The following is a 19,939-nucleotide window of genomic DNA, read 5'->3' as shown; positions in this document are numbered from 1 at the left end:
TCTAACCAAGATAAAAATGAATATTTTGGAGAATATAATACACTATAATGTGATTTATAAATTGGACTATTCCTATGTCAGAAATATCAGGATCCAGCTCTCTATTCCATTTTTCCCTTACTGTTCTACAACTGTAATTCAATTTCTTATATATTTGATGAGAAATTTACAACCAAAACAAAGCTTAATCATAATCACCAATATTGATCATAAAAAGTGTTGGAATACTACTTACAATTGATTAGCAACGTGAGTGAGACAAAGAATATAGAAGATATGTTAAGACCGAATTTTTCCTGCATGTATTTTTATAGATCTATTTGTAATTCAAAATATTTCCTTTGCTTAGTCAGGATTCTCCAGAAAGATAGAACCAATATAATGATAGACACAGAGATAGATAATTTAGTACAGGAATTAGATCATTCGATTATGGAAACAGAAACTCCACAATAGGCCATAGCAAGCTAGCAAGCTAGGGAAGTAGCATGGCTCAGCCAAAGTTCTAAGGCCTCAGAACCAGAAAGATGAAAGTCCAAAAATTCTAGGGAATTTCCAGTGAAATTCTCCAAGTCTAAAGAAAGAGAACAAAAGATTTCTTTTTAAATGCAGATGAAAACGGGTGTCCCAGATCCAGGAAAGAAGGAGTGTGATTTTTTTTCCTCTACATTTTTATTCTCCCTAGCACCCTAGTTGATTAGATGGTGCTCACTTAGTCTGCCAAATCAACATCAATCTCTTCTGGAAACACCCTCAGAGACACACGTAGAAAGAATGTTTTACCAGCTATTTAGGTATCCATGAATCCATTCAAGTTGACAAACATAGATACATATGTTCATATTATATAATTATTCTTAAAATAGATAATAAACAAATTTTCTCTATGAAATCTTAATAATAGTAGATCATCTTTTTTGGCATGTCTTCCCACTAATCTGGAATTAATATGTGATTTTAATTAGTGTTAGCTTCAACGGCAAGTTCAAGTAAGCAGTATTTAGTACTCTCAAAAATAATAAGGGATTTTTTTCACTTGATTATTTTACATTAATTTATGGGAGGGAGGCAGTAAAAAGTTCTAAAAATGAGTAACATTCTTTACCTTTTCTTTTTTAGTAGCACTGGGGATTGAACCCAGTGCTTTTTTGTTTTCATTTTTTAAATAGCTTAAATTTTTACATCTCCAAGAATTATTTAAATTTAAATTACTACTTAAATTTCTTCTCATGTACAATGATAAAGTCATTGCAAGAAGATTTAAAATATTAGTCACCTTTAAGTTTTCTTTTGGATGTTAAATGCTTTACCCTTGTCTCCTAGTGATAAACAGGGGTCATTTGAAGATTTCCTTTTCTTTCATTCTCAGGTAAGCCTCTGAACATACCTTGCAAAGCATTCTTTGGATTCAGTGGAGAGTCTGGACCAATGATCTACTGGATGAAGGGGGAGAAGTTTATTGAAGAACTGGCAGGTCACATTAGAGAAGGTGAAATAAGGTATGGAACTTGACTTGCTTATTTTTCTTTGCTGTCTTGGCAGTTAAGCAATAAAATCATCCGAGAAGGGATTCTCCCTAGGATTGTAGTTGCAACTTCACATCATTCTGTTCTCTGAAAGCTGATCTAGTAGAGAGACCAAGGTGCAGAATTGTAAGCTTTAGATATAAGGAAGTTTTTCTCAAGTTCTAAGAATATACCTTCAAAGTAGGATGATCCTCTCAAAGCTCACTGAAAAAATTTCTTTAAGTTTACAAAGCTTAGGCTACTGTCACTGCATACAGTCACAGCAAAGGTCCAAACTTTTAATGTGACTCCTCAGTCCACAGGGCAAATATTCATTTATTCCCTAGGGAAAAGACAACTTTTATATGTCACAAGTGTAAACTGCAATGACAGCAGTACATTGGTACTCTGCCAAAATAACTCTGTCTCTTGTTTAATACTGTTTCTTTTTCCCAGAATCCACTACTCATCATAAAAGTGACTTATCCTCAAGTTTAGTGCCTTTCTGGACCTTTTTCTTAGATACTTGCCTGGAATATACATACCAACTTAATTCAATTATTTTTTCATTCAAATTACTATTTTTTTATTTAAAAAGTGGTATTTCCCACTGATTTCAGAGATGGTGATGTGGATAATATGTTCTTCTTCCTATTAGGAATTTGAACATTCCCCATTCATGTAGTAAAAATCAATTTAGTATTTTAGTGCAACAAATGTTAGTCTTTCAGTTCTATCATTGAATATATAACAGTCTAAATGAAACAAGTATAATACTTGTGATTAAATATGATTTTAATTACTCCCATAACACTCTTATACCATGTGTCTACCCAATAACTCTAATCTAGGGGTTATTAACTTTAAGAGTGCATTAACCATTAGACCCTATGCAAAATATTGAATATATAAACATTTTCTTGAATAAAATAGGCATGAAAATATGCTTAATATTATTAGTCATCAGGAAAATGCAAGTCAAACCACATGCTGCCACTTTGTGTTCACTGGAATGACTATAAAAAAAAGGTTATAATAAGTATTGGTAAGGATGTAGGGAAACTGAAAACCTCATACACTGCTGGTAAAAATGGAAAATGGTGCGACAACTTTGGTTAACAATCTGACAAGTTCTCAGTTAAGCACAGAGTTATATTCTGCAACAGTGTACCTACTAGTTATATAACCAAGGAAAAGACAAACATTTGTACATGCATGTCCACAGTGGCATGATTCATAATAGATGAAAGGTGGAAACAACCTAAATGTCTATAATCTGATTAATGGATAAATAGTATATTCTTACCATGAAATATCATTTGCCATCAAAAGTTTTGAAGTATTGATATACAGTATAATATAGATGAGCCTTAAAAACTAAGAAAAGAAACCAGTGAAAAAAAAATGTTATATGATTTAATTTATGTAAAATGTCTAGAATAGGTAAACTTCTATAGTTAGAAAGAATACTTGTTGCTAGTCAGGTGTGGTGGAGCATTCTTGTAATCCCAGTACTTGGGAGGCTGAAATGGGAGGATCTGTCTCAGATTTGTGGTCAGCCTCGGCCATCTAGTGAGGCCCTCTGCAACTCAAGAATAAAAAATAGGGATGGGGGTGTAGCTTAGAGGTAGAAGCCCTCTGCAAAAAATTACTGGTTGCTAAGGGCTGGCTAGGAAGGAGGGGGATAATAGCTCATCTCATTCAATAGTCTCACTGCTATAATCCAAAACACCTGAACACTGCAACTTAAATGAAGGAAGATATTTTTGTTCATGCTTCTATAGATTTCAGAAGTTTCGGTCCATGTTAGGCTGGATTAAGTCTGTGGAGCTCAGATCCTGGGGATAGGAAGTAGAGTGAGCATGAGTGGAGGATCTCTACTCTCACAACATGGAGGTGGGAAGTAGAGAGAGGAAGAGGAAGAAGGGGCCATGAATATATGTATGTGTGTGTGTATATATATGCATATATAACACATCTATATAAGATATATACATATATGATATATTTAAAGTTAGCCTGTATGAATTGTTTTTTGGGGGCTTAGACTGTCATAAGATATGACCATAAAATATATCATTTTAAATTATACAATTCATTGGCGTTTACTATGTTAACAGTCTTCTGCAGTCACCACCACCATCTGCTTCCAGAATATTTTAATCACCACAAAAGAAAATCCTATACCCAATTAAGCATACTGGGGCTTCCTTTTGAGATGATAAAAATGTTATAAAATGGACTTTTTTGATTATTGTACATATCTGTGATCATTCTAAAAATAATGAATTATATACGTTCAATAGGTAAACTTCATGGTATATGAACTTTATCTCAATTATTGGTGCATTTTAATTATAAGCCAAAGTGTTATTCAAAGTGATAAAAGCATTGATGTGCACATCACTCATTATATTTCCCTGTGGATCCTATCCAACTCTTTCTCTCCTCTCCCTGTACATATTAGTGAGATTGGTAGTGACACATTCATATATGGGTATAAAAAATAAAGGGGCTTTTAAAAAATATTTATAATTGGCCGGGCGTGGTGGCGCACGCTTGTAAGGTGCTTGGGAGTCGGAGACAGAATCGCAAAGGTTCGAAGCCAGCCTCACTGGCTTAAGAGAGCCTGTTTCCAAATAAAAAATATAAAAAATAGGTGTCTGGGAGTGTAGCCCGGTGGTAGAAGGATTTCCAGGAACCCCAGTACCACCAATATACATATTCGATTTTCAGAAAAACTAGATATACTGAAAATATTTCTTAATGATTCCCATTTGAACTTTTAAGTTTCTGAATTAGTATCACTTTATTAGGAAATTTCAAGTTAAAACCTTTTTGGAGATTAAGCAACTAAATTCCTTTTTAATAGCTTTAGAAAATACATTTTTAGGATTATTATTCATTTATCTAACTTCATAAGACCTTAAGTGTCAATCTTCACTTTTTTGGAGAAGGAACCTGGTCACCAAAAGTCCATGTGATAAATACACTGATATACAGTTAGTTGGTAGCTACATTTCCACTACCAAAGTCTCAGAGCTATATTTTTTGATCAAGGATAGTAATTATATGAGCATAAAGTAATTGTGTTCCTTTTCTTGCACATGATTAAATAAATTTAAAACAGCTTTATTGAAGTATAACTGATATATAATACAAGAAGACAAAATTTAAAATGCACAATCTATGAACTGATATGACTATTGCTATGTATATACCTGTGAAACCACTGCTATAATGAAAATATCACTCATAAATTTCCTAGTATCTTTTGAAAGTACCCACAACACTAATATTTCTGTCACTCTAAAGTCTGAATTTTATCAGGTTCTATATAACAAAATCATAATAGAACCTTGTTTTATCTATATTATTCCACTTAACACAATTAATTTGAGGTTTATATAACTTGCTATATGCATTTCCTTTTAACTGATGAATACTGTTATGTATATATGCAGCAGTGTATCTATTCACCTATTGATGGACATTTGAATTGTGTCCAGTCTGCAACTATTTTAAATAAAGATTCCATAAACATCCATAGCTGCATGCTATTACTGGTTCATTAATTATACCAAATGCACCATGTTAATTTAAGAAGTTAATTGTAGTGGACTTGGATATGGGCACATGTAGTAACTTTGTATTATTTTCTCAATTTTTCTGTTCATCTAGAACTACTCATAAAGTCTACAATACCCCCAAATATGAAAGAACATATTTATATCTTTCTATGCATATATATTTCCTTTTTTCTTGGCTAAAAACCTAGACATGGAGTGGTTGAATTATATAGTAAGTGTTTAACTTTTATAATTTACATTTGGCCCTTTTTAAAAAAATAAATAGTTTTAATGTAAATTAAGGCCATATATTATTTTATATTTGTTATTTTGATCATAACACTTTCATACTTTGATTTTCAGTAAGGTGTTACTTTTATTTGTACTTAATATTTGTACTTATTTATGAAGTACACTATGACAATCTGATGCATGTACAAAATGTAAAATGATTAAGTCGGGGTAATAAGCATTTCCATGTCCTTAAGCATTTATTGTTTTTTTTGTGCTGGGAACCCTTAGACTCTTCTAGGAAGAAAACTTTATAGAAAACCAACTTAATTTTTTAGAATAATTTTTAACTTACAGCAAAATTGTGAAGATACTCTTGAGAGTTCCGATACATGAAGTCTTCACACTCAGCTTCTATTATCAGTCTCACTTGCTATTCTACATTTATTATAGCTAACTAGTAATTTAGTTAGTTATTACTAACTAAAGCCAGTTTTAGAAGTTAGATATCCTTAGTTTTGCCTACTTCCTTTTTCTTCTTCAGAATTATTTAACTTTTTAAGGAAATGCTCAACTATATTCCAAAATGGTTTTACTATTTTATAAAAGGCAAGTGAGGTACTGCTGCTGCTTTCTAATAGCAAATAATAAGAGTTGGGAGAAAACAAAAACACATGAAAATTAAATAAATCCAGAAGAAGTCACTATGCTAGTTGACAAATGAGCCAACCAAATAGTGAATTCTATTGAAGTCACTCTTTCAGGACATGAAAAATTATATTGTATATTTGATTTTGTTAGAGCCTCTTCCTCTACCCTTCCCTACTTCCTACCCTCAGTTAAAAAATGTAATACATAATATAACTGCAATAAAGTTACAGAGAATTTCATTTTTTAATTTCTCCAAGGTCACTAGCTAACTAGGGACACCTTCAGAGAAGTGCAAATGAAGAGGCAAGAATTTCTGGCCAACATAAACACAGTCGTCCATTTTGTAATATTAATTGTGTGATCTGTGATTTATTTAGGAGCTTGTGTGGGTTCCAGCATTCCTTTAGGATATGGCCATTTATGCTAACTTAGGAGTTAATTACTAGACTCTTCTTCGTATCCTCCAAAGCCAGTGTCCTTGAAATGAAACATACCAGATTTTTATACAATGTGGCAGATTGGAACAAATCAAGCAGTTTAATAATAGAAATTGCTAATTGCACTATTACCAGAACCAAGAGAAGATCTACATTCTTCCATTGCCCACACATTCTCTGAAGGAAACAGCTCTGAATGTAGAACACTGAAGATTTTAATTAGGAGATTCCTCTCAGAGGCATTTCTTTAAACAAAACATACCTTTGGTTTCATGGCTTTCTTTCAGAATTGCATTTGTCTGTCCAGGTTACTGGACCAAAATCTCATATAGTGGATAACTTATAAATAACATAATTTATTGTTCATAGTTTTGGAGGTTGGGAAGTCCAAGATTAAGAAGCCAGCAGACTTGGTGTCTGGGGAGGAACTGTTCTTTATAGATGAGACTTCTAGAGGTTCTGACATAGCAGAAGTATGGAGCCCCTTCTATAAAATCAGTAATCCCATTCATGAGAATGAGTGTGGTAGTGGGGATTGGATCCAGAGGCATTCATGACTTAACTACCAAAGGCTTTACCTCTTAATACTATTATATTGAGCATTTGGTTTCAACATATGAATTTGGTAAGAAAGAGAACACCCTCATTCAGTCAATAGGAAGGGTATTAGAATCCTTTAATTGTATCATAGCTTTTATATCATATATACATGTCAAAAATCCATTGCCTGCAAATAAAAGAGTGATTACTCGAGATTGAAAAAGGGTATGCAGAGGAATTTGAAAAGGATGTTGGATTTGATATGGGTGTACTGTATGCATGTATAAAAATCAAAAGGAGCCTGGTGCAGTGTTGCACACCTGTAATCCCAACACTTCAGATACTGAGACAGGAGGATCACAGTTTCTAAGCCAGTGCACAGTAATTTAGTGAAACACTGTTTCAAAATAAAGAGGGCTGATGGTATAATTTAATGATGCCATGCTCCTGGATCCAATCCCCACTACCACATACAAAACAAATCCTAATGAATACCTTTAATATATCTAATTAATACATGCTAATCGTTTGTTAAAATATATTGTCAAGTAGATCAAAAAGTAGGGATGGAAATAGAAGCTTCCCCAGAGGCACTGGATCTAGCAGAAGAACTGATCACTCTGCCTAGGTTCTCAATTTCCTGAGAAACAGCTTGATCCTACAAGTATGTGTTACAACTTTTAATCACTTAATATTGCTCCAGAGAAATAAAGGGCTTTAAAAATCACCTAGGAAAAAGGATTGGATATTTACTGAGGGCTTGATGATATAATGTCACTCCAGTTTCAGGAAGTGGAAAGTGTATTGAGCAGATTTCCTGAAGCTTTACTAGCATCTGAGATCAAATCCTGGCCAGGGTTTTAGAGTTATTTGTTTGCTCTCTCGATCACTTTAACCAGTGATGTCTCTTATATTTCCGGACATGTTCACTTTTATCTGCCTGTAAGCAAAGGTTGACATAGTCCTTCTATCTCTCTGATGTTGCTAAGAGATTGAGCCCAAGCAAATCTGAACTTAAATGTGAATATATATATATATATATATATTCACAACTGCCACCCTACTCCCCACAACTACATCAGACTCCTCTACTTACTCCAAAAGAAGGAATTTGTAAAAACAATCAGCATGCTTCATATGTGCCATTGAATAAGCTGCAATTTTGCAAGTTTGGTTATTTTTCTATAATTTTAAAGTCATTCAAACAAATTCCCCCTGAAAACTTCACAGTCTATTCAGAGAAGTCAAATAACCATGTGAGGGAGATCTGAGAGGAGGGCATCATTAGAAGACTTTGTAATGTCTATACTTCTACTAAATCATAATAGAAATTTCTTGCAAAGTAGGACCACAGAGTTTATAGCCTTTGGAGGTGAGCATCCTAGAGAGGCCACCCTGGTTACAGTCCTCTACACAATTCCCCTTTAATTAATCTTACAAGAAGATAATACTTTAAAATAAGAATTGCTAGTAGGGTTTATATTCCACAATGCTGATAAAAACTGCCAGATAAATTGAACCAATCCTATTAAACAAGAAATAATAGTCTTTATGATTGCCTTCAGGGATGTGAATTGTATCTGATTGTCGAAAATACTGCATGAATTTTGAGACAATTGTCTTGTCCCAATGGAGAGTTAATTTTAATTGTAAATCTTACTTTACAGATTACCCTATCGATAACTAATATTTTCTTCCTCAGGCAATAGTATAAGATGGTCAACCAAATTCTTTATAATTTTTTACCTAAAATATATTTAGTTTAACATTTTTTCAAAATAAGCTTCTTAAAATGAACATATTTTATTTATATTCACTTACCTACAAGCTAAAAATTGAATATAGGCTTTGTTTTTAGTTTTGATTTCTTAATTCTTGCTTTCACCACTTTCTGTTCTTCTGTCTCATCCTTTTCCCTTAGCATACTCTCAATGAGTGAGTAAAATGCTCTTAAAAAGGAAGAAATGTGATATAGATATAAAATTATTGAAATAAGATAAGTATCATAAAGACCCAGAACAAACAACTAATTGCCCACCCTTTTGCAAAAATAATATGGAGCTTTGAATATATAGTTGATCCCCAGCATTGAGTCACGTACCACTTACTGAAGGTAACACATTCTGAGAAATGTGATGTTAGGCTATTTCATCATTTTACAGACATATCCCATAGAGTATACTTACACAACTGATTTAGCCATGACATCACTGGTAAATAATCTCATGGGACCATCATTCTATGTGTAACCTACAATTGACCTAAATACCTTTTTATGACACTCGTAACTGTCATAGGAAATAACTAGAGTCCCAGGCAACTTACGACAAAATGGTAGGCCTACTTTTGCCATGTTACACACACTTTTTCATTGCCTTTAAGCATTTACATGCCCCTGTTCTTCCCAGAATTGAGCTTCAAAAATAATCTCTTTATTTCTCCCAATCTCAGGTCATCCACTGGAAAAAGTAAGACTGATCAGTCACTTTGCCTTTGATTTAAATGAATTTCTAAGCTCATCATACCTATATGTGAATGTAGGTTTAATAAGACATGAGGAGTCATCAGTTAATAAACTTCATAAGTAGCATGGCTTTACTTAGGGTGGGTTTTAATTGCCATCTATGTGAAGGATCATTTCTGGAAAAGTGTAATCTACTATTAATGGTTCCAAGTTGAATTTTAGCCTGGACCTATGCATAAAATACTTAAAACTGACCTAAGATAGAGCTGTATTTCTCTTCATTTACTGAATGGGCTCTATTTTCCCAGTTTCAATTATACTGTATTAGATTTTAAGTTTCTCCAATTAAGTGCCTGCAATTAGTAAAAATAACAATATTAATACTAATTCAGTTTCATATTTTATAATACAAAGCAGGTTTAAAAGGCCTTTTGATATCCTAAATCACATTGGATTATCATGATAAACATCTGAGATAAAAGGTATTATCTTTATTTTGCAGATAATGAAACTGACATTTATAGACTGAGAAAGGGCTACCCCTTGAACAGGTTTCAATTACTGTGGGGCTAGATTGAATTCATCAAAACACAACTAGCAAGAATCTTCAATTGTCCAGAATGTTGTGCTTCACATTTAAAGTATAAGGAGTCAAACTCTGTCTGGAACTGAAAGAGTAAAATTCAGTACAGACTGAGAAAAAGCAGTCCTGTCATTAATCAGGTGGGGAGGACAGACAGATAAAGCCAGCTGCAAAGTTAACAGAAAACACTGTTTCTCCCAGGGTCATGTAGCAGTTGTAAAATGCCATAAGGACCTCCTCATTCCTTGAGTGATTACTGCTTTCCTACCACTGATGCCCAGACCTGTTTCACTATTGACATTTATTACTGGGGATACCAATTGGCTAAGCCATCCTGGCCTCATGACAGAATCCAATCCCTAGTTATTTCCTCTTTCCTCAGATCCCACTTCACAAACTAAAACCAACCAAGAATTTGACACTGTTCCCCTAGTTCCTTTGTAGAATCTTCCAGTTTAAACCTAAATGTTGCTAGAGATAATTTATTCCTTTTTTTCAATTGAGGATCCATGGATAGACCCATAGTTCCTGGAGTGCCCCTCCCTCAATGAAATGAGTCAATAAGTCTGATGTCAGACTAAAGACTTAACTAATAAGGCTTTAGTAGGAAAAAAGCAAATATGTTACATCAAAAGAGATATTTTGTTTAAAGTATTTTTGAAAATATACTTCCTATCCTCAGTCATAATTTCTGAATGATGATTTCTCATCATTCAGGAATAATGACCCAGAGACTCTGCTTGATTCTTAGACATCAAAGAAGGACTCAAATCTGGCTTAAGGAACCATTTAAATGAATGAAAATTGGACTTAGACATTTTAGAATTATTCATCTAAATTAAGAAACCAATATAATTTTCTATTTACATCTCAGGTGAAGAGAAAATTTAACTAGCTAGAATACCCAACCCTAAACAATTCCATTAGCCAATATTTCACTAATCATTCATTATATCTATGTTTCTTATCTCAATACTGTGTTTCCATTCCATCCTACAGTGCTGCTTTTAGATTTTGACCTTTAGAAAACCAGGGAAAAGCAATAAACAAATAGTTGTATGGTGCCTAGCAGAGAATATTGTCACTTACTATTAAATACAGTTACTAACTTACTATGGTCCAACTTACTATTTTTCAATTTTATAATGGTGCACAACCAATACACATTCAGCAGAAACTAATGTGAATTTTGAGCAATGATCTTTTTCTAAACTAGTGGTAAATGATATGACACTCTCTTGCTGTGCAGGGCAGTAGCACTGAGCTACAGCTCCAAGTCAGTCACAGGATCACAAAGGGAAGCAATTGATACTACATAGTGTACCGTGTTGCTCAGCTAGGATGTTCCAGAAGTTACATATGTTCCATACATATTCAACTTATAGCCTTTTCAATTTACTATAGGGTTTCTGGAACATAGTCCCATTATAAGTCAAGGTACACATGTACTTTTGTGTGTGTGTGTGTGTGTGTGTGTGTGTGTGTGTGTGTGTGTAACTGAGAATTGAACCCAAGGTTATTCTACCTCTGAGCTACATCCCCAACCCTTTTGAATTTTTTTTGTTTGGAAACAGGGTATTTCTAGGTTTCTGAGAGTACTTCTAAGTTGCTGAGGCTGCCCTTGAACCTGTTATCTTCCTGTCTCAATCTCCCAAGTACTGGGATTACAGGATTGTGCCACTATGCCTGGCTACATCTGTACTTTTTGATGATAACTGCAATAGTGGCAGTAATGGAGGTAGTTGGTGATATGGGGAGGCACTGAAGAACATGAAGTATAAGCTCTGGTTGCAGTTCAGCACCTTTATAAATAAAAGTGTTACTACTCCTGGAAGAAATGAGAAAGTACTTTGGAATTTTCCTGCTAAAGAAGTAGAGTAGCCGGGCGTGGTGGTGCATGCTTGTAATCCCAGCATTTGGGAGGCTGAGACCAGAGGATCATGGTTGCAGACAGCCTCAGCTACTTAGTGAGGCCCTCTGCAACTCAGTGAGACCCGGTTTCAAAATAAAGACTAAAAAATAGGGCAGGGGATGTAGCTCGGAGTTCAAATGTCCCTGGGTTCCATCCCCAGACCCACAAAAAAAAAAAAAAAAAGAAGGGACTCCCTTCAAGATTTCCCTGAAGATACCAAAAGCCATAGATACTCAAGGCCATTATGTAAAATGGCATAGTTCTTTTTTACATAACCTACACCTACACACATTTCCCAGATACTTTATTTTGATTTATAAATAAAAATAAAATGTTTATTTATTTGTTTTTATGTTTAAATTTAGATACAGAAAAACATAAAAAACTACATATTAATGGGGCAACATGATGTTTCAATACATGCATACATTGTGCAGTGTTTAGATTAGGCTAAAAACATCTGTCTCCTCATAATATTTTTATGATGAAAACTTCCAAAATTTATTTCTTCTAGATTTTTGAAATATACAGTATATAATTTATTTCCATAGTCACTGTACTCTATAATAGCATACCAGTTCTTCTTTCTCCCATATAATTGTAATTTAGTACCCATTGATTACCCTTTCCCCATTCCTACCTCCCCCTACATTCCCTAGCCTCTGGCAACCACTATTCTACCCTTAACTTCTATGACATCAACTTTTTTAGATTTCACATAAGTGAGGTCAAGTAGTATTTGTCTTTCTCATACTTTTAATCATCTCAAAATTACTTATAATACCCAGTATGGTACAAATGCTATATAAATAGTAGTCATACCAGATTGTATAGGGAATAAGGACAAGAAAAAAACATCTGTACATATTTAGTACAGATACCATTTTAAAATATTTTTACTCCTCAGTTGTTTGAATTCATTGTAATGGAACCCACAGAAAGAGAACTGACTTCTTCCGTTTGCCTTTCTTTCTCTGCCATAGTTAAATCTTATGGGCAAAAGTCAGTAATAAGAGACAATGCAAAATAGAGACAGTATTGATTTTAATATATGCCAGGTTACCCAATGCTAGGCACACAAAGCTCTTAAAATGTCTGTTTAATGACACTGAATTGTACTAAATTGCACTAAAATAGTGTCTTTGTAGTGTTACACACATTGAATTTTCAGAGAGGAGTTTAGAATCACAAGTTTCAAGAAAAAATACACATATCCCTGTCCACTCACAATCAATGAACCTATATTGATACATCCTTATCACCTAAAGTGCATAGTTTACATTAAAGTTCATTCCATGGGGTTGTTTATTCTTTGAGATTTGGCAAATGTAATATGATATGTTATCTACCATTATGGTATCATATAGAATATTGTTACTGGCTTAAAATATTCTGTACCCCACCTATTCATCTCTTTTCATTGTATCAAAAATTGTGTCTTTCCAGAATTCCATGAAGGCAGAATCATACATTATATTTCATATTGGCTTCATTCTTTAATAACATGTATTTGCATGTCCTCCACATCGTTTTATAACACATTACTTTAACATTTTTTCATTCTTTTATTTATTGTGCTTTCATTGGGTCCCTGTGATGTCACCGGACCAGATTAGTTGCTGATGATGCAAAAATTAAGGCTCAATCATGTGCTGAAAAGTAGCTTTTTCTGTAATACTTTTCAAAAAGGCAAAGGGGAATGAGTTATCATTTCTTTATTGGGTATGATCATAATTTCTAGCATTTCCTTATATTTTTTTCTTGGAATTTCCATCTCTCTGGTTAAATTATTCATCTGTTGATGCACATCACTTCAAACCGTGGGGGTATTTGTTATTGTTTTATTTTATTGCTTTTTAGCATTCCTTATAATTTTGTGTTGTCATCGAAAGCCAGATGTAATGTATTGAGTAAAAGAAAAGGAAATAGGCTTTTAATGTGAGATTTTCTCTTTATCTGGCTATGGGTTAGGCTCTATCAATTGTTATAACTGTAGGTATCAGAGACTAACATTTTCCCTAGGAATTTTTTTTCTCCACAGTTTTTGTTGGGTTTAGATAGAGATTGCTTCTTAAATGGGAGCTGAGCTTTGCTTTTATTTCAGGTAAATTCTTTGTTAACATATAGGAACCTGATTGATTTGATAGAAATAATTTTATAATGAGATTTCAGACTCATAGGGAATTTATGTTCCTGGACTCTTATCTTCATAAGTGTTTCTTAGATTTACCTCCCTTTGGGAAAGACAGGAAAACTAGAGTGTTCCGGAGTTGGTATTTCCCTTATCCCAAGTAGGCTAAGCCTTGGTAGAATCTAAGTGGTTTAGGCTCTAATAAACTACTTTCCCTTGAGGGCAGGTTTTTAAAAGAAGAATAGAGTGTTCTGGGCTAATCTTAAAATGATTACTTACCCTTTTTACCTGCCAGAAGCATAAGGGGACCTTTATGTGATTTTCTCCCTGAGAACTGATAATGCTTCTGTAGGTAAAACTCATGAAAGTATAAGATCGTCCTAAGATTATATCCCATGAAGTTTACAATTCTTAAATTCATACATAACAGGCCTCCAGAAATTCAATAACTATAATTTTAAATTTTCTTTTTAACTTATGCATAAAACACGAAAATTGTACATATTAATGGAGTACCATATAATGTGTTCATACATGTACAAATTGCATTTAATTAGAGCTTAAGTGTTCCTACTGGTACTGGCTTAAGCTCTGGGATTCTGATCCCAGTCCACTGTAATTGTCAATATTTGGGGTCAGAGTTTGTCCTATGAATTTGATTATCTAATGGATCTAAAAGTTGGTAATCTATGTATTCAGCTTTATTTGTATGTATGTGGACAAGAGCAACAGTTTCTAAGCTCATTTTCATATTACTTTTCAATCATAAGTCATAACTAAATGAAAAATCAAAGCTAAAGATTTCTGTCAATTATTTTTACTTCGTTTTTTCAGTGTTGACCTCAACAGTAACTTGCCTTAGTACTTAATCTTGAACTCCTTATTATCACACCATGGGTGTATGCATATGTTCAAACTCATCAATTTTTATTAATTGCATATATGCAGTATTTGTCTCAATTATGCCCAATGAGTCTGTTAAAAATATATTAAAAATGTACGTGGTCCTTACCTGTTCCCCAGTGTTAATCCTTGGAATTAGATACTTCTAAGGACATTTGAAATACATCCTAGATTCTCTTCACCTTTGGTCTCCATTGTGACAACACTCTTCAGTGTCTCCTTTTCACACATTCTGCAAAAATCTACTTTTCTCTTCTGCAAAAAACTCTTTTTCCCTTTGTCTAGACAGTTTTGCAAACCTTTTCTAGGTGATTTAGATAGTTTCTTCTGTAAAATTCTATTGTATGCATTACTATACCATTTTGTTTTACCTTGTTCTTTCTATATTTTTCCACTGTGTAAGTTTTATCTTCTTATTTAAATGTTAAAGCTTAATGGAAGCAGGAAGCATACCTTCTAATGTTTACATTGCTCTTACATCAAATATCTAGGCACTTATTATGGAGTGACAAAGAATTATTGATGGATTGTTACATATCAATATTTGGTAGGAAATTACGACTGCCCTGCAGAGTGATTTGTAGGCATAAACACCAACCTGTTCTTTAATTCCAGAAAAGCAAGTCACCTCTAGATTTTAAGAGCTGATAATTAAGACACCTCATATATATTAATAGATGGGCCATGGATCATTTTTCAAATCCTCTCTCCAAATTCTTTTTGCAGACTGTGAAGAGCTGTTTTTGGAAACTGCATTAGAAATGTAGAGGGAAAGGCTTGGTCAGGAGGAACAGGATCAGCTTTCTGCCTCATGCCCGGCAGAAGTTGTGGCTGCCTTCCATGTGAAGCTTTAAATCAAACTGAATTTAAAATCAATCTTTGTGGTACCTAAGCAGCTTCTGGAACTACAGGGGGTTTGTTCATAGCAATTACACAGAACTAAAATAATTTAATGCAGTAAGATTTATCAATATCAGGGGGAAATGGAGAGAGCAAAAGTCAATGGAAACAATGAAGGTACTAAATTCTCAACTTTTTTGGTTAAGTGTTTGTTGGGAATAGGAGCAAGAACTATACCTTTTATTCAGAAAGAAAAACTATTAATAAAATGACTAGTAGTAAGATGTAGTATTCAAAAAATTAGTTATAAAAATCCTTATACTTGTATGGTTCAGTGATGATACATAAATGTAAAGGGCAAAAGAAGACTTACTCAAGTTATAAATGCCAGTATTGTCAACTCTCAGGTATGCATTGTCGAAAGGGAACAGAAATAGCATTGATTTTAAAAGCATGTCTATTTGGAATATAATTTGTACTTGAGATTTTAGAAGAGGAGACTCTCATGTTCTAGAGACTCTCTTTTATGAACCCAACTTTAAACACTTACTTCTCTCAAAAAATAGCCAGTGGAGAATAAGCCAAGTCAATCCTAAAAGTCAGTAAATATAAATAAAATATTTTTTCAGAAGCCAAATTCTAAATAATCTACCTTCTGAGAATGAAGGATTTATGCATAACAGCTTTATTTTATATGTACAAACGGTTATTTACTTTTCAAATCAGTTTAAACCACTTCACCGTCACAATAAAGTTAAGGTAAATATGGTACTTATTTTTTCCAACTCTTTTTTTCCTGAGATAAATCTTTTAATTTCAATACACAGAAATTTGGAGGCTGTTTCAACACTGCTATGTTCTAATAGCATGAAAGAAGACCTATTATTTTCTTTTAAAATTGTTTTATTGGTGCATTGCAATTATGCATTGTGTGTAGTGAGGTTAAGTGGAGTAAAAACACACACATACACACAGCTCTTGGTGTACTTCCCTCTACAATACACCACTCTCTCTCTTTTTCTCCCCTCAACAAATTAGTAACATTGGTGGTAATACTTTCACATAATGCACTTAAACAAAAATATAAAAGTCAATCACAAAGAACAAAATCATGTCACTTGCAGGAAAATGGATGTAACTAGATAATATTATGCTACATGAGATTAGTCAGTCCAGAAGTACAATGGGCTGAAGAAGGAAACAATCCAACTCTTTTTATATTTTTTGGTACTGTTGATCAAACCCTGAGCTATACCTCCAGCCCTGTTTTTTGTTGTTTTGTTTCGTTGTATTTTGGTTTTTGAAATAGAGCCTCACTAAGTTGCTGAGGCTAGCCTCTAACTTGTGATCCTCCTCTCTCAACCTACCAAGTACTAGGATTACAGGCTTGCACCACCAAGCCTGGCTTTTCCCCCATACTTAAAGATGATAAACTAAAACACTATGGAGTTCATGGGCCCAAGCTTGAATCTGTCAGTGAGAGGCCTATAATTAGAACCCAATTTTGTTCTTACCACCATTGTCTTTTCCAACTTTATGATCAGTGCTAGTATATATCAATGGGATTCTCTCTGTATTGATACTCACAGGTCCAAAAAGAAGGTAGGAATTGTTTATAATTCCCCAATTTTCTATATAAGATCTTTTATTCTTACAAATATATGTATTTGAAAACCTTCACTACAACTTGACTGCAGGTTTATCACCACTTTGACTCATGGTTGACTCCTTTGGCCAAAGGCAAGAAGATACAGAAAAAGTCTTTCACCTCACTCAGGAGGTAACTGATCACTGGTGAAAATATAACTTCTAAGAGATGGGGTTGTACCCTTTAAGAAAGAATCAGCAACTCAGTTTCTCTGCAAAGAACATCTGTTCCTGGCTATTCAAAGCCCTTTGCAACTTCACTTGAGAAAGCATAAAGCAGAATATCACAGAAGGTGGGGGGAAGCAGAAGGGAAAATGCATAGCATATCTTTACAAATCAGTGCCAAGGGGGGTGGAATCCATGGGAAATTAGGGAGTAGTGCACATTACTGTATTGGACAACAAGCAAGAAAAGAGAATGGGCTTCTCATGGATATTTGAGGATAGAAGGCTACTAACCACCTTTGGTTGACTTTTCATACAGCAGCTATTTTAAGGCCCCCTTTATTATCCTTTTACCTCAATGCTATGAAAATTCTAACCAGGGGCATTATATCCCCAAACTATACCCCCAGCCCTATTTTTTATTCTTTATTTTGAAACAGTCTCATTGAGTTGCAAAGTGTCTCACTAAGTAGCTGAGGCTGTCCCCACGAAACGCAATCCTCCTGTCTTAGCCTTCCACATGCTGGGATTACAAGCATGCACCACCACACCTCACTAATTCTAACCTCTTATACAAAATCTATGCTACAGATTTTTTTCCTTCAAGACATGGTGCCATAACCCACATGATATTCATAAACTCAATTTAGCGTATGGAAACCAGTGTTTCTTTTTGCCACACAAATCATGTTGGATTCATTTATCAAAGCTTAGTGATATATTTCTTGTTGCTGAATGAATTATAATTTCTTTTATTTCCTGACTGTTCATCAGGTCAGGTGCCACATTTTGCATTTTTTTTAATTCTCGCATATACATATATCTAGCCAGAACTTTCTGTGCCTACTAGAGACCTGGGTGGGGGAACCGTCTGTATAGTTCACATGATTGCTCTCTATCCAAATCAAACCAATTCAGCAAAGAATATTGTCTTTATTTCAGGCTCCTCAAAGAACACCTTGGAGAAAAAGAAGTTGAGTTGGCACTCATCTTTGATTCAGTGGTGGAGGCTGACCTGGCTAATTATACCTGCCATGTAGAAAACCGAAATGGACGGAAACATGCCAGTGTTTTGCTGCGTAAAAAGGGTATTCATCTTTATAGCTATAACTATGGTTTGTTTAACCACAAATAGCTATTAAAGTTATATATGTTTCCTGGCCTTATTTTGTCATTAACTGTAAATTTATGCTAATCTTCTCTTGCTGTGCATATTAGCAAAAAATGCCTGATGTTCAACACCACTAGAAAATGAAAAAATGAGATGAAATAGTGTTATACACTAAATCATTTTAGATAAACTATACCTTGGTTATAATTATAAGTAACACATGAAAAATATATATACAAATATAATCAGAACTTTCTCATCTTATTTCTTACATTACTTAAATGAAACACTAGAGATTATATTATGGAATAAGGAGCAAAGTTGCTTTTTTATTCCATGACTAAAAATTAATAAAACAAGAGCTGGGCGTGGTGGTGCACGTTTGTAATCCCCACGCTTGGGAGGCAGAGACAGGAGGATCGCGCAGGTTCGAAGCCAGCCGCGTGCGCTGGCTTAGGAGACCCTGTTTCCAAATAAAAATGTAAAAATAGGTCTGGGAGTGTAGCCCGGAGGTAGAAGGGCTTCCAGGAACCCCAGTACCACCAAAAAAATAAAAATAAATAAAATAATTAATAGTACCATATGATGTTACCATTATTAGCATAAGATTATTAAGTATATTTTGTGATACACTACTATTAAGAGGCTATATAAGAGAAATGTGCATGTAATTTTGAATTTATAGGGATCCTTCTCTAGAGTCTGTTCTAGATTAGGGAAATTGTACACAATCAGCAAAGAAAAAACTAAATTTATAGAGATAAAGGCAATAATGTCAGCATAGGAACAACACTATGATCTTAGAGGCTAGAGCAGCTTTTTAAAAAATCAGCAAATTTTAAATTAAAACATCTTTGATTCACACACATAATATTTTTCACTAAAAGTAAATTTCTGGAAGTGAAATCTCTCAGTTGAAACTATAGAACTTTTAAGGTATTTGATACATATTTTAAAATAAAACTCTAGTGAATTTGTGCTAGTTAACTTGCCTAACAGAAGTAAAAGATGAAAATGTGTGGAGTGACATTTACATCGTCTGTATTTTTAATGTTTATTTGTATATTTTATTATATTTATTATATCTTCCCCACACTTAAATATTGAGATTTCCCAGCTTTCAGGTCTCCTCACTCATTTGCTGGATGATTTTATTAAGTCTCCTTCACATGGTTTTTCTTAACATTTAAGACAAGATCACAGATCAAATCTTTTTACCAATCCTTATATCCTCCACCCCCCAACTCATC

At 34.0% G+C, this 19,939-nt stretch overlaps 1 protein-coding gene across 1 annotated transcript in view; it reads left to right on the top strand.

Moving 5' to 3' along the window:
* The window catches only part of IL1RAPL2 (interleukin 1 receptor accessory protein like 2), a gene marked incomplete at both ends in the record, with an annotated part of 1,085,952 nt that overhangs the window by 1,033,503 nt on the left and 32,510 nt on the right, over positions 1–19,939 (top strand). The window contains 2 exons of the mRNA XM_080718785.1: positions 1,370–1,499; positions 18,521–18,666. Coding sequence (XP_080574911.1) covers positions 1,370–1,499; positions 18,521–18,666 — 276 coding nt within the window. The remainder of the gene's footprint in view (positions 1–1,369; positions 1,500–18,520; positions 18,667–19,939) is intronic.

Source organism: Muscardinus avellanarius, assembly GCF_963383645.1.
Source record: "Muscardinus avellanarius genome assembly, chromosome: X".
Classification (NCBI taxonomy): Eukaryota; Metazoa; Chordata; class Mammalia; order Rodentia; family Gliridae; genus Muscardinus; species Muscardinus avellanarius.
This window is presented reverse-complemented; position numbering and strand designations above follow the sequence as displayed.